At 39.1% G+C, this 15,311-nt stretch overlaps 1 protein-coding gene across 1 annotated transcript in view; it reads left to right on the forward strand.

Moving 5' to 3' along the window:
* Positions 1-1,609: 1,609 nt before the first annotated feature.
* LOC148828483 (SPARC-related modular calcium-binding protein 1-like) overlaps positions 1,610-15,311 on the forward strand; it is a 105,558-nt gene continuing 91,856 nt past the window's right edge. Inside the window, exon 1 of the mRNA XM_088926037.1 lies at positions 1,610-2,007. Within this exon, the coding sequence (XP_088782163.1) occupies positions 1,876-2,007 (132 nt within the window). The 5' untranslated portion in view covers positions 1,610-1,875. The remainder of the gene's footprint in view (positions 2,008-15,311) is intronic.

Here is a 15,311-nt window from a genome sequence, read left to right on the forward strand (position 1 = left end):
TTGCATAAGTCTAATGCATGTGGTTTTCCTCTGCATGTTAATATCTTAATTTTGCTGGACTGTCATTTCTTTGTGCATTGTTAATATTTACCAGAACAGGCAGCTTCCAGCTGCCTCTAATTTACATTTAAGGTAGCTGTTTCATGTAAATTTTTAAACCAACATTAACAAAAAAGAGTAAAATTAATACATAACTATCTTGTGCTTATTAATTTATAACCCAGTGAATTCACACACTTCAATAACCATAAATACTGGACCTAATACTTAGAATTTAGTTAAGTTCATGTAATCTGGAACTGTTATTTAGCACAGTCTTTGAAAGTAGCCCATAAAGTATACTGTGTATACTAGCCCACCCTTTCTGCTCATCAGTTTTGTCTGCCAAATGTTTCTAAAACAACAAATGTTTAACATTCAAGGAGGTTTTCACAGCACATATGTGAAAATTGTTTTATTGATGAACTCCAAAATTCTATAGTATTGCAAACTATACAGATTCAGAAATCTATCATAGAATAGTGAATTTGAGATAGATGTAAATTCAGAAACACACCGCAGACTAAGACCTTTTTTGTAGATCCTAACTGAGAATGCTAAAGTCAATCCTACAAAATTATGCTGTACAAAAAATCTCAAGCCTCAGCACGCCGACATTAGGATTGCGTAAGACACTTTTGTAAATCCTACAACTTAGTCTAGTATTTTATGGGCAGTAAAGAAAAGGTCCTTAAATAACTATGTGTGACTAAACATATTGAATTGAAGCAGTGTAAGATAAATTGTATATGTTCATTGGTCACTAGCTCCAGATTGGTCTCTTCATTGCTGCAGTCTTCAATGTTTAAAATGTTCTGCTTACCCTTTCAATTTTTAACCACCGTGAAAACCGCAAAGCAAGTGCAAAGCCAGCAGACAGGGTAAAAGATGTTGTAATGCCAGACGGTTGTGGTGGACTACAGCCTTTTTCCACTCCTGCTGCTCAGCCCCTTTCACCCACCCTACCCCCAGCCTGCAAATACACAGGCTGAGCTCCAGCAGAGCACATGAGAACTCCTGACATTGGGTGTTTGTTTACAATTGTAACTGTGGTGAGAGGTCTTGATGGTGGTGCTGTAGAGTAACTCACATTATTTCTACCTTTGGTGCAGTTACCAAGCCTCTAACCTTACTTGCTGTGCTTTGAACCCCTTCCCTTAGTGGTCAGGAACTTAGAGACAATACCAGTTTCTACCTATACCATTCCAATCAGCGCTAAAACTTGGAAGCATTAAATCACCTTCGTTACAAAACAGTAAAAGAGACTTTTAGAAACTCTTTATCTTTTTCTACACAAGAAAAACATTCAACGGAAACACACCAGTCGAACATTACAAATAATGCTAGAAAGAAGTAAAATGCTCGAGGAACTGAAGGGAAGATCAAGTTTAATTTAGTTAAACTTTGCAATATTGATAAAAATAAAGGTGGCGTGAATTTAAAATACAATCCGGTTAGCCAATAATGCCCTCTCTTCTCACTCGCCGTTGAACGAAAAGGAACGGTTAGAGGACCCTGAAACGCCATTGGTCTAAAGTCGTGTCAGTGATTCGGCTTCGCCCACCTCCCATAGGTCTTAAATGGATCCGAATAGAATTTCAGCCACAACCTGTAGCTCCTGCGAGGGTTGTTGCTTCACGGCTCTGGGATAGAATTAATCGCTCAGACCATGAATTTCAAAAAACCTGCTCCTAAGTGACAGTGTATACAACAAACATATATAAATTAAAACAAACGTCTGAGGATTCTGATGGTTACATTGTAACTTTAAATCAAACTTTAACAGGGTCGTTTGTATTATTTAAGAAAAGCGCAAAATTTAAGAGAAGCTTACATATGAAGTTAGTTTCTATAAACAATATGCAAGCAATGTTTTCCAGACATTTCATATATTACATTTTTTTATATTTTGTTCTCTTGCTGGTGGTACATCTTCCTCAAAGCCGTGGGCAGAGATCTTCGGCTCGGGTGAGTAAATGGGCTTTAAAATTGTTACGTGTCTGAGTCGCTCTTTCGTTTCAAAAACTAGTCTACTACGGTGGCTTTTGTGCATAAGGCTAATGGCTGCATGCAATGCATTAATAAATCAACCCATTGCTTTTTTTTAACTAGAAAAAGCATAGATTTCATCTGCGTTAGAGCCTCGTATCCGTAAACCCAATCTGTGGAATTTGTGCTGGTACATTTCATACTGTTTACGTTCAAAGAAATGATTTTATGGAAATTAAAGAGACCATAAAGAGTCCATGATAACGAACATTTACCACATCAGTTTAACTTTTGTCGAAAGCCTTGAAAATAAGTACTATTTGGTTCTTGTTCGTGGGGATGTTCTTTATAAAAATGGTGAGATGACAGGGGCTAACAAAACTAAAGGTTGTTGCTTTACAAATTAATAAATGAAGCAAAGTCAATATATTATTAAATAACGTGTGATGGGTAGAGATGAGTACTGAAACATATCTGAGTGGAGGTTTTAAAATTTAACCGAAGGTAGTAAGGTGTATAGAGGGGTGACAGATTTGAGGAATTGATTTTTAGGTGCACAGGCGAAATATACTGTACACACAAAGCTCCAAAGCAGCGGAATTAAGCTTGTTAAATGACATGATTAATGCCTTCCAACATGTGAGCGTAGACAACTACCTTCTGATAACTTTATTCAAACAGAAAAAAAATAGGATTTATAATATCAAATGCACTGATAAAATCAACCCAATTGACTGCTTCAGAAACAATCAGAATACAGTGAAGCAGATGACACCGAGATGAAACAACGAGAAATTTAAAAGGAGGATCATGAGGCATTTCTTAACTAAATGTTCTGGGGGTCTGAAGGCTGACACCTTGACGTCTTTCAGGAAAACGGATGAGATCTTCCACAGATTTACCTCCTAATGGCCAAATGCCTTCATCTCGTTTGTATATTTTCTTATAAAAACTCTTCGTTTACAAGGTCATGAAAATGTCCGATTTCTTCAATTTTGTAATGCAAGATAAACAAAAGTAGACATGGCAATATAAACAGAAATGTTTAACGCACATGTCTGAAAGTCAGTTGGAAAATAATTATTCTCAGGACTGTGTGCGAAGCTTTGCAAAAGTTGTGAAAAAGTCGAGGGGAATGTTTGCTTAATTCATTTGATTTTCCTGTATTCCTATTATTTATTTTTTTCTTTCTGTTCTGTAATCACAACATGTTACGAGAACTGTATACAATTCAATGCGTTATACGGACATGGAAATACAATATCTAGCAAGTATAAATTTGATCAAACAGTGCAAAAGTTTACATTACTGTAGGGCAGGTACAGCAATGTACGATAAATTACAGTAAGTGGTAGTGAATACAATATTACAGAATAATGTTCTAGTAACAGACATACAATATGATGTGTCTCTGAAGTGATATTTTTTCTGTTACTATAGCAATGTACAAAAATGTAATGTGCTATAAAAGATTAACTTTTTTTTTCTTTTAAATGCAATTTCTTCTCATGTGTACTTGGCTGAACTTTATATGGTGACCGATTTAGTTATTTTAGGGAAAAAATACCAAGGTCATTTTAGCCTTTTTTATACAATGTAGTAGCTTTTCCGTGGTGCCAAGAATGTAATGTGTAATGTGATAAATCTGTGAGATTTGTTTGATTTCTCGCTTTACTAGTTGAACCTTTTCTGATTATTACTTTTGATTTTCAAAACTCAAAGATGGAAAACAGTCCATTTATTAAATCCTACTTTTAAAATATACATTTTGTTGTACTTTGAAAATTAAAATAGTTTCAGTCTTATTCAAAGAAAACTGAATAAGCTGTTGCACATGATTAACTAACCTTCAGGATAAGATTAAAAGACTACAGGCAGTGGGTGAGCACCTAATGTAGAGGTGGACGAACAGTTAATTCTGCCATGTTATATGGCAAATCAGCAAGAGCTTACCTGGTGCAAAGAACGGAGAATCACAGTTTATTGAAATTATCTGAATGTGAAAACTATTTGAAAAAATTTAAAAATAGTCAACACTTTTGTAAAATGCAAATAAAAGTAAAAATTCAACATCAATGTTTTTTTTAAAAACAATGTATTTTTGTTTGTGCCTCTTAATGGGTAGGTGGGCTTGTTGCCTAAATTATGTTAACATAATTAACCTGGGTAGTATTTTTGAAATGGTAACGTGCATCTCCTTCTAAACATTGACTCTTGATCTGAACTTGGATTTGATAACCGCAAGTGCTGAAAACCTAGCTTCACAAAGGCAGGATATTGCAAAGGGAAGCAGAACTCACAGAGCTCTGTTGCTTATTCCTTGGTACTCCAATAGTATGAGGTTTTTTGCATTGCGCTACTTGGTACACAACTTTGTATGATGAAAGAAGAACTTTGCTGGGGACTGTAGTTTGGTTAGAAAAAGCAGCTTTCTGTTCATTCATTTAACTTCATTTAACGAAAAATACTCACAAGGCTTACTAATCTGTGTAAGCTGTAAACAGTTTCCAAATGATGTTTCAATATATTGGGGAGCATGCTCTCAGCAGCCAACACTTTAAGGCAGACAACACACTGAGGACAGCCTTCAGTGTCCACAATTGTGAACCTGAAACCGAAATTCAAGAAACTGTCGTCATACTTTCTGTATTTGCGTTTCCATTTCTCTTTAGACCTAGGCTCTGTGTCACGTTTTTTACTCATATTTAAAAACCTCTCAATTGCGATAGTGTGACAAAAAGCTCACAAAATGACCACTCAAACATGGAACACCGAAGCCACGGTTAACTGATACGCTGCTTACAGACTGCTGACTCTCTTGCCAAGTGTCATGTTACTTTAATGTTTCATTCGGTGTGCATGAACAGCAGGCTTTGCTCATAATAAAATTTTTCTTTGACTGGTGATACCTGAGATGCCCCTGAACGACAATGGAATGGAATGCGTGCTACGAATGTAAGTGACCAATTGTATTTAAAAAAAGTTATCTTCAACAAACATTAAAAAAAACTAAGGAGTGGATATTTAAAGACTGTTCTAGATTAGTTTGAGAAAAATACACCGAGCATCACCGTTTCAATCCCATGCTCATGAAATAAAAACTTCTTTTAACTTCTGAGACGGACACCTGACTGCCTTTTAAAGGGAAATGACGAAAAAATTTATCCAACAGCGCCACATTTGCCAACAGAACAATTGATCTAAAATGAATACCTCGCAAAAATCAAGGATTATGTCGTGAATGAAAGGAATAGACACCAAGAGTAAAGATGCCAGCTCTGATAGATCACGCACACCGGTTGAGAACAAGGAGGATTATACATCGGCCACCGACACTAGCTCTGCTGCTAAACCTGCTAGTGTTGGCAAGCGTTGGAAAATGGCTACAAGGTGGTACAATGTGTTAGACTCTTCTGTCAAGGTTGTGAATTCTATCAAGGCTCGACCAATGAATTCACATCTGTTCAGTGTGCTTTGTAATGAAATGGGCAGCGAACCTGTGCAGCTTTTGCTACATACTGAAGTGAGATGGTTATCAAGGGGGAAAGTGCTCATGAGGCTCTTTGAACTGCAATCTGAGCTACAGATGTTTTTGCATGACCAGCAATCTCCCTTGGCAAGTCTACTTGATGATCCAGTGTGGCTGGTAAAATTAGGCTACCTGGCTGATATATTCACATATTTGAATGAGCTGAATATGGGACTGCAGGAGCTTTCTTTAATAATTTTTGACGTGTCTGACAAGATCACTGCTATGAAGAAAAAGCTGCAGCTTTTTGTTAATAAAATCAACGCAAGTGATGTCTCTGCTTTCCCAACTTTGGATGACTATCTGCACACATATGGTGTGGCACTTGATGCTGCTGTTCGTGATGTGATTACAGTGCAACTCTTGTTATTGAAAGAACAGTTCTCAGAGTATTTTCCAGTTGAGGCCGCACCTGAATGGATGAGAAACCACTTTACTGTTGATGTTGGAATTGAAATAACAGTCAGTGTTGGATTTCTGGATCCAAAGACAGAGTGAATACCCAGCACTCTCATTAAAAAGGCTGTGTGATTTTTGATGTCTTTTGCTACTACCTACCTTTGTTGCTCTCACTGCAATCAAGACAAAATACCTCAACAAAATGGATGCTGAGCCAAGATCTGGGTTTGAAGCTCACTGCCCTTGTCCCTGACATTGCAAGTCTTTGCTCAACTAAACAGGCTCACCCCTCTCACTGAAATGGTAAGTACCACTATACTGAACCAGGGCTGTGTACCCAGCCCGCTCCTGTTCACGCTAATGACTCATGACTGCACTGCTAAACACAGTGCACGTACACTGTGGGGAAAAAAGCTGTTACGGAGTCTGGTGGAGCTGGCCTGTATACTGCGATTTTTTTCTATCACATGGTAGGAGAGCAAAGAGGTTGCAGGAGGGGTGGGAGGGATCGTCCACAATGCTGGAGGCTTTATGTGTGCAGCGTTTGTGGTAGATGTCCTGAATAGACAGAAGGGAAGTTCCAATGATTTTTGCTGCCGTACTGACAATTCGTTGCAGGGACTTGCGGTCCGAGATGCAGTTTGCTCTCGATGGTACCTCTATAGAATGTGGATAGTATGGGGTGAGGAGGTTTGCCCTTCTCAGTCGAAGTCCAGAAAACAGTTGCAGAGGGAGGTGTTGAGATTCAGCAACAGTTTTTCTGTCAATTTCTGGGGGATGACTGTGTTTAATGCTGAACTGAAGTCAATGAACAGCTTTCTTACTTAAGTGTCTCTTATCCAGATGGGACAGAGCAAGGTGAAGGGTGAGGGATACGGCATCATCGGTAGACCAGTTGGGACGATACGCAAACTGGAGGGGGTCCAGAGAGGTGGGGAGTCTGGACTTAATATGGCCCGTGACTATGACCATGTCATTGAGACAGGACACAGTAGTCTTCTTCGGCACTGGTATAATCGTGGTGGTCTTGAAACATACAGGGATGACTGCCTGGCACAGGGAGATATTAAAAATGTCTGTAAAAACATCAGCTAACTGTGCTGCACATTCCTTGAGCATGTGACCAGGTATATTGTTAGGTCCAGCAGCCTTACGTGGGTTAACTTTTGGTAGTGTCTTTCTCACATCAGCTGCGAACAGGCAAAGCACCTGATCATCAGGAGGAGGTAAGGTCTTTCTTGCAGGCAGTGTATTTAGTGTTTCATGCATAGAAGTTATTCAGCGCATCCAGAAGGGAGACATCTCCGTCACTCAGGCGCCTGGAGTAGTCCTGTAGTCACTAATGGCCTAGATACCCTGCCACATGCGTCGTGTGTCTCTGGTGTCCAAGAAGTGACCGTGAATCTTCCGTGTGTAGTTACGCTTTGTCTCCCTGATGGCATGAGACAAGTTGACCCTCACAGTCCTAAGGGCTTCCTTGTCACCTGATCTAAATGCTGCATTGCGAGTTCTTAGCAGTGCGCGAACCTCGGCCATGGCTTCTGGTTGGCCTGTGTGATAATAGATTTAGAGACAGTGACATCATCTATGCACTTGTTGATGTAGCTAGACATAGTTTCTGCATACTTCTCTAGATTGAAATGGTTTTCATAGATAGTGGCCTTGCTGAACATATTCCAGTCTGTGTGCTCAAAGCAGTCCTGTAATGCTGAGGTGGCTACCTCTGGCCATACCCTGATCTGTTTCAAAACCAGTTTGGAACATTTGAGCATTGGTCTGTATGTTGGAATAAGCATCACAGAAATGTGGTCAGAGTAGCCCAGGTGGGGGCGGGGGGCAGCCTTGTATGCATCGTGGATATTTGTATAAACCAAATTCAGTATGTTCGCCCCTCTGGTTGCAAAGTTAACATATAGGTAGAATTTAGGGAGGACTGTCTTAAGATCCCTGTGGTTGAAGTCGCTGGCAAACAATAACACAGTCAGGGTGAGCAGTTTGTAAATCGCTGATGGCCCCGTAAAGGACAGTGCCTCTATTGAGTTGGCTCTGGGCAGGATGTACACGGCTACAATCGTAACAGTAGTAAACCCCCTTGGTAAATAAAAGGGCTGACACTTCACCATCATAAATTCTACTAGTGATGAACAGTGATTGGAATCTACTGCAGTATTAGTGCACCACTTTCTGTTTATATAAACACACAGACCTCCTCCATGAGACTTACTAGTCACTGTGGCTATCCTGTCTGCTCGGAAGGAGGTCAGTTTGCCTCAGTGAATGGCCGTGTCTAAGATATTGTCGTTTAGCCATGTCTCCGTAAGAATAAGGGCATAGCACTCCTTCATCTCACGCTGAGTCGCCAGTTGTAATCTTAGATAGTCCAGTTTGTTCTCCAGAGAATGGGCGTTGGAAAGAAAAATTGACGGGAGAGCTGGTTTGTGAGGATTGGCTTTCAGCCTGGCATGGATGAGATATCTTCTTGTTCTATGAGAAATCTTATTGTATTCTGATCCAGAGAGATTTATTTTTTAAATATTCTAAAAGGAAAGGCAAAGAATTAATCGGTGAGAATCCAGTGTTTCTTATATATTTCATTTTATTTTATTTTATTCAGCTGAAAACATTTTTAATAATTTAAATGGCACAGGGACGGTTTTTTCTAGACTTTGACATGCCTGTATGCAGAAAATGTATACAAAATACTGTATGTAGCAATTTCAAATGTTTTTGCTTACTCACAAAAGATTACATTTGCCCAAATGCTCTTCAATCTTATAATCTAATATATCTGAGCTTTCTTTCTCAGAATCCTGCATTGTGTTCCTTGTGTTCATATTATAATTGGCAAGGATGTACAATTCCAGTAGTTATGCAGTAATGGAGTTACTGATAAAATATTGGGCTCACACAACTGCTTATTAAATGATATAATGAACAAATCTATTTAATATAGTGTAAATAATTTAAAACCAGAATAAAGTAATTTTCCTGTGGGGAAAATTATGAACTACTTAGCAACACTTTGCTTTAGAGGTTAGTGTAAATCACTGTTCTTACAAAACAATTGCGCAAACCTCAGAATCTTTAAATGATGCATCGAAGTTACTTGAAAATTTATTTGTTTTTTTCTTTCGAAACCATGGTATTTGAAACCTTCCTGACAGACATGACCTACATGTTTTGTGTATCTGTTCTTCTGATATGTTCTCGGTGTTGGATTTATCAAGGTTGTTGTATTTCACCTATTTACAGTATTTAATAAGACAAAAGCAAGTTGTGTTTATCTGTACAGTGGGACATATAAAAATATGAGGATTTGTTTTGATATGCAAAAAGATATGCTTGGTGGAAGAAACCTGGTTATACTGTACATTTTCAAATTATTTAATACAGCTGAGTGGCACAGTAGTGTGCAGTTAGAATAGCTGCCTTACAGCTCTAGAGTTCTGGGTTTGAGGTTGTGTTATTGGGGCTTACTCTGGCTATTCGGATTTGCAGTGTAAAAGGCAAAGATGTTCATGGTCTACCACAATATCAAATAAATGGTATGTGGTCCTTTGGCTACTTTCTGTGGGGTAGGAGCTCCAGCTCTGGGTTAAGCATAATAAATGAGGAATTGATTATATGGAGGTAGACTCTATGGCAGATGTCTGGTGATGTGTGTCTGTTTATTGCCAGAACATCATGTGCAGTGCAGTCCATAAAGCTAGAACCCAGCAACAGCAGAGCTCTTCCTCTGACTCATGACACAGCCTGCCAAGCCAGTTATGACATATACCCACATGCAGAGTGACTTGTCTGGAACTTTCAAATGTGGTCTCCGCATGAATCGAAGGGAGGCATTGATGTGAGTTGTTGCTCTGCTGTACATTCTTTTCAGTGGAGACTGAATATGCATAAACAGTGCACTTTTGCTCTTTCTTCAGTGTGTTACAAGAGCTGTTGAAATTCTTTTTAAATTAATGATACTGCTGGCTCTCCCTCACAGCTGGCCAGTTACCAATCACAAATTTTAAGTAGTGCTCTCATACGTCTGGGTATTGAAAGTAGCAGTGTTATGTTTGTTAGGTTTCCTAGCATCAAACATCTGAGCTGAGTGGAACAAATCAATGCAGAGCTCATTGTGCACAAAATCAAGAAAGAGAGGGGTAAGTAAAAGCTGAGTGCTGTGTGCCATCATCTTATCAGTAGTAAAACCAGTCGGTGAAATCTACTTCTGTGGCACTAACATTCTCTCATTCAGTCATCCTTTAAAAAAATCCAGAGAACAAAGGATGTTTCTCCTAAAAAAGAAGAAAGAGTTGATTTAGCATCCCCAAAACACAGACAAATGTGAACACTCCTACACCATGTGTATATATTTAAAATGAATCAATTGATGGTCAGGATATTTAGAGGCTAATTTAAAATTATTCTGAATCATATCCAGGGAAAGTTTTTCATTTATCATTTGTTGTCCCCGTTCCAGTAAGCACTAATCAACAAGTGGTTTATATGAGGATCTTGATAAGTAAGTATAGAGTTGTTCTGCCTTTTGCACAGTATTGTATGCAAGGGGTGAAAAAGAAGATCTGTGCACCAGGGAATACAATAAGCATGAATTACCTAGCACAGAGAAGTGAAAAAAGAAAGATGAACCAAGTAAATTAGAGTGCCTGGAGATTATATAATGTTCAAAGATAGATATTTTTCCTGACACCTGCCAGAGTGTCAATTCCCAGATCAGACCACAAGGGAAATGTGAAGACACAGCCACCAGGCATAAGGGTAGCATTATGACTTTAATCAGTAAGGAAAGACTACTTTTTTCTATTTGATACCATGAAGAAGGACCATCAACATAAAACCAAATTGACTGGGTGCAATAAAAATTACCAGTGGTAGAGCTTGAAGTTTGGTACATAAATTCAAACAAAGATATCTCATAGTGCAATGTCTCGGAGTTCTCTGCTTCCCCTTCCACAGAGTTTTAAGGTTACTGGGTTCAATTTGTTCTAATACTGTATGTAGGGAGAGGGAGTGGAATTTTTTATTTGAAAAAAAAATGTGGGGAGTGTATTCATTTTTATGATACAAATTCATTCATGCAGTGAATTTGGAGGTTGCGTTTATCTATTTAGGTCTAGCTTGATTTTTTTTACCAAAGTATGGTAATAAATTTAGTTGACACTGTCATGTGTAAGGTTGGGTAGACTGCAAGGCCAGAATATTTAAAATGCTAGAGCATTGGTATGTAGTCATATTTCGCTTTGAAAATGCAAAAAACTAAAAATAATCTGGGCAGGTAATCATAGAAGTGACCAATTAAAAATTAAGTGCCTCAAACAATAATAAGATTTCATCAGTATAAAATGTGATGATATGGACAAAAGTATGAGATTATCAAAGTGCTCACGCAGAGGCTACCACATTCCACAAAGAGCAGAATGGAGAGAGAATACCCCTGTTGAGTTCCCCTAGAGTCAGGCAAATGTGAAGGGCACTTGGTGCCTGAAAGCACCTTAGCCAATAATTTGTCATTTTAATGACCTCAGTCCATAAAAACATGTTTTAAACAAAGATAGTCCCATTCCATACAATTATTCCGTACAAGGCATCTAAAGAAAGCATCTAAAGAAATCAATGAAGTGAATGAGACAGTGTGGGTAATGTACAGAAAGGAGACAGCGAAATGTACATCTTCAGATAGGTTCCAATAAATCCTGTTTGATCATGAGGAATCAATTAAGTCATTTAAGTCTCAAGTCTGTGTGTGTGCACATACTGTATATAGAATTATATCATTTATATATAGAATTTATCTATATTTATATTTAGAATTTTATGTATATTTTATATATATAGAATTTATTAGGAATGGGACAATAATAACTCTCTGTAGGTCATCTATTGTACATCATCTTGGGTAGTAAGGGTCCTGGTTAATCCAAAATAAAAAAAGGTTTCTTCTGACTTAGTTTCAGATAATAAATATTTCTTAAGATAAGAAATACAATTTTATAATCTAAACTTGTTTTGAAAACATTGTTCTCCCTTCCTCACCTGATTAACTTTAAATTGAACAGAGAGTGTGACAGACCCCATCCTTGGCTTGAGGTTCCAGTACGAAAAACAATGCACTTTGTCTACCTCCTCCTCTTGAGGCTCAGGCCAGGGCACATTGTTATGTGCCTCTAGCACTCTGGAGGCTCTTGGGTTCTGAGCAACTTCTTGTTCATCCTGTGCTTTCTGTTTAAATGCCTAAGTCCAGTCATTTTGTGTCAATGGAAATCTGAGGGAAAATCATCTGAAAATATCATCATCCACTGCCACTGCCTCAGCTGTTGTTCCACAGAACCCTTGGACAGCAGCCTGGACAGAATTCGATTGCTCTATGTATTCCTTTTCAGCAGGTTCCAGTACTTCAGTGGCTTCAGACAATCTAGGAAAAAAAATTGGACTTGGTTCATTTGTTTATCAATTTCTTCTTCTACCTGAAGCATCTCCTTCAGTTTTACATTTTCTTTCTTCTGGCTAGTCTTTAGCAGGCCTTCTGTTGAGATGACTTATCCTCTAACTGTTTCCTTTTAACAACTACTTGGCAGAGCTGGTACTGTGGATGTTTCACCTCTACACTAAAAACCTTGACTGGAGCTCAGAGAGAAAGACTAGGTTTTTCTGGTCATTTTCCAGCTCTGACTGTAGGGTGTGACTGCAGCCTTGAGACTTTTCCAGCTCCTTTTGCTAACTTCTTTCGGTTTCTTATACTATTTCACTCTCTGCCTGGCTTAAATGCAGCTGACTTTGGAATGCATATTATCTCTCAACTCATAGGTCAATTAAATACACTCTTGATGCAGTTTTCTAGCTCCGCATTTTGCTGTCAGTGACAGTTCTGATTTAGAGTAACATTTTTCAAACTGCAGAAGGTTCAATAGAGCATATTATAATCCTTTAGCTGCTGCAAGCTCTGCACTTTAAATAGACGCTGGACCTCAGTCACTTCGTCCCTGCTGCTGGATTGCATGGGCCTGTGTAGCTTGACCTCTTGGTCAGTATGTGCTCACTGGCTCCTTTGTTTGGACTTTTGGACTCTTGGGCAGACTTTGGTGCTGGAACTTTCCCATTCAATTTTTTTCATGTGCTTTAAGAACTCTTACTAAGTTGTGAGCCCAGGGCACACTGGGGTTTGGTTGTGCCTCTCCCATACATCCTTTGTGTCTATTGATGACTGAAATCTTGATGTAAATTTCTGAGCCTTCTTCCTCATACCTGGGTAGCAGACCTTGCCACATCAATCTAGGTTTAGAATACTGTACCTAGTATTGAGTGGAAGCACCACAGCATTCACACAATCCAACTCTCTGGGTTGTGGTCCAGTCAGTGGTGATGGCCAGTCCCTTCTGATGCACTGCCACACTGCTTATAATAAAGATTTGGGTCTCATTGTGCTTGGAACTTCCCTTTCTTCCTCAAAGCTTCCAGGATTATAAAAGTGCCCAGGTTTTGCACAATTTGTTTCTCATGGTGCCATCATGCAGCTCTCAAAATTAAAAATGAAAATGTCATACCTGAGCAAGCACTGGTGATTAGACCCACATACATGTGACGCGGGACAGCACACCTCCCTAAGCTTTTAGAACATGATTTCCCAGTGGGCGGCTAATTAATTTATTATTTAATTATTAGTTCCAGTTTTCTTTAAATACTTCCCTCGCTCTTTACTCAGGGCACTGTCATTAGTTGACCTACTGTGCAATTGATACTTCCTAGCTTCCTTATGCCAGTTTTATGTTTTCCTCTGTGGTTTAACGCTTACTTAATTATATTCAATGCTTTGTTCTCTGTTCTTTGTTCTACCGCTCTGCAGCCCTGAGTGTTGGGTTACTTTTGTGTCTTTCTTTTTGTTTTTGGTTCCCTTTTTTCCCTTTTTTTGAGGTGTTCCCCACCTCACTGTTGTCTGAAACCTGCTTGTGAGCTCTCAGTCACATGTTGCTTTTATCATCTTGCCGCGTTATTAAAGAAACTAAATAAATCTAGAGTAACACCTGTCAGATCTCAACATCAATATGTGACAGATGACACCCTTGGCTATGGAGGTTCTAGGATGGTTTGAGAGAAAAGCTGGCAATGGCTATCAAAGTAAAGTACAGAAAGTTCTATTGCAGGGTTCTTCCAGGTTTTTTAACAACAAAACCCAACACCTATCCACATTTCAGTTATTTATTTTTATTCCACATCACCCAACTGCAATCCATGCATTTTCTAACAGGTTTATCCAATACAAAGTTGTAGGAGAGCCAGAGCCTGTCCCAGCAAGCAACAGGTGCAGGTACACATATTAGTCATTAATTATTTATTAAATAATTAAATTAACTCCCTCATAGCAGTGTCTTGTCTGACTATAGGAAAAAGCTGAGACAAGGCAGTAGGCAAAGGTAATGTAGCGGGAGAACAAAGGCTGGGAGGGAGGAGGAGTGAGAGGCAGGAGCAGGGGACAGAAAGAGAGGCCAATCGAGGTGTAAAGTCAGAATAGGTGTAGTGAGGTGTGAAATGAAACTTCCAATGAATGGAGAAAATTTAGAAGAAGAGTAGTCTGTCGTTAAGAGAAGGGGGAAGGTGTGATCCTAGCTGCAGGATAATTTTGGTTTCAGTAGTCTTTCTGATGTATGAGGTTTGGAAAACCGTCTTTGAGAACACAGACAGAGAGATTAGAGTGGCCATCAGAGGTGAGATGAGAAACAATGGGCTTGGAGAGATCTTTAATCTTCACAGCCCTGACGTGTTCTCTGAAGCAGTCTCCGAGACTCCTTCCTGTTTCTCCAATGTAGATGGCTGGACATTTACTGCAAGTGATACAGTAAATAAGGTTGCTGGAGGTACAAGATGCCATCTGGGTGATCCGGAATTGTCCTGAGGGGCCTTGAATGAGTGTGGTGTTGGATGTGTACTTGCAGGTGATACAGCGAGCTCTGTTGCAAGGGAAAGTGCCTGGTTGCTGAGGGCGGTCAAGGGAGCTGTGAACAAGAAGGTTGCGCAGATTAGGTGATCGGCGATATGAGATGATGGGGCGGTCAGAAAAGAGGGCCCCAATGGAGGGATCATCCTGTAGGATGATTGCTAATTTGTTCAACTTAGTTCTATTGAAAACCAAAAAATATGAAACAAAAGTATTTTTCTTTCAGTAGATCCTTAACAAATTTCAGAAAGGCTAAACCCAACAAGTGTTTCAAACTGAGAAACATATCCTGACATTAAGATAATTGACATAAATCTTGGCAGATCGCTTATTTGTTAACTTAAGAGAAGTGTTTGTAAATCCACCACACACATTGTTTTGTGCAGGTCAAATGCAGCTGCCCTCTGCTTTGCTGTC

Source organism: Atractosteus spatula, chromosome 9 (assembly GCF_055471065.1).
Source record: "Atractosteus spatula isolate fAtrSpa1 chromosome 9, fAtrSpa1.hap1, whole genome shotgun sequence".
In the NCBI taxonomy this organism is placed as follows: Eukaryota; Metazoa; Chordata; class Actinopteri; order Semionotiformes; family Lepisosteidae; genus Atractosteus; species Atractosteus spatula.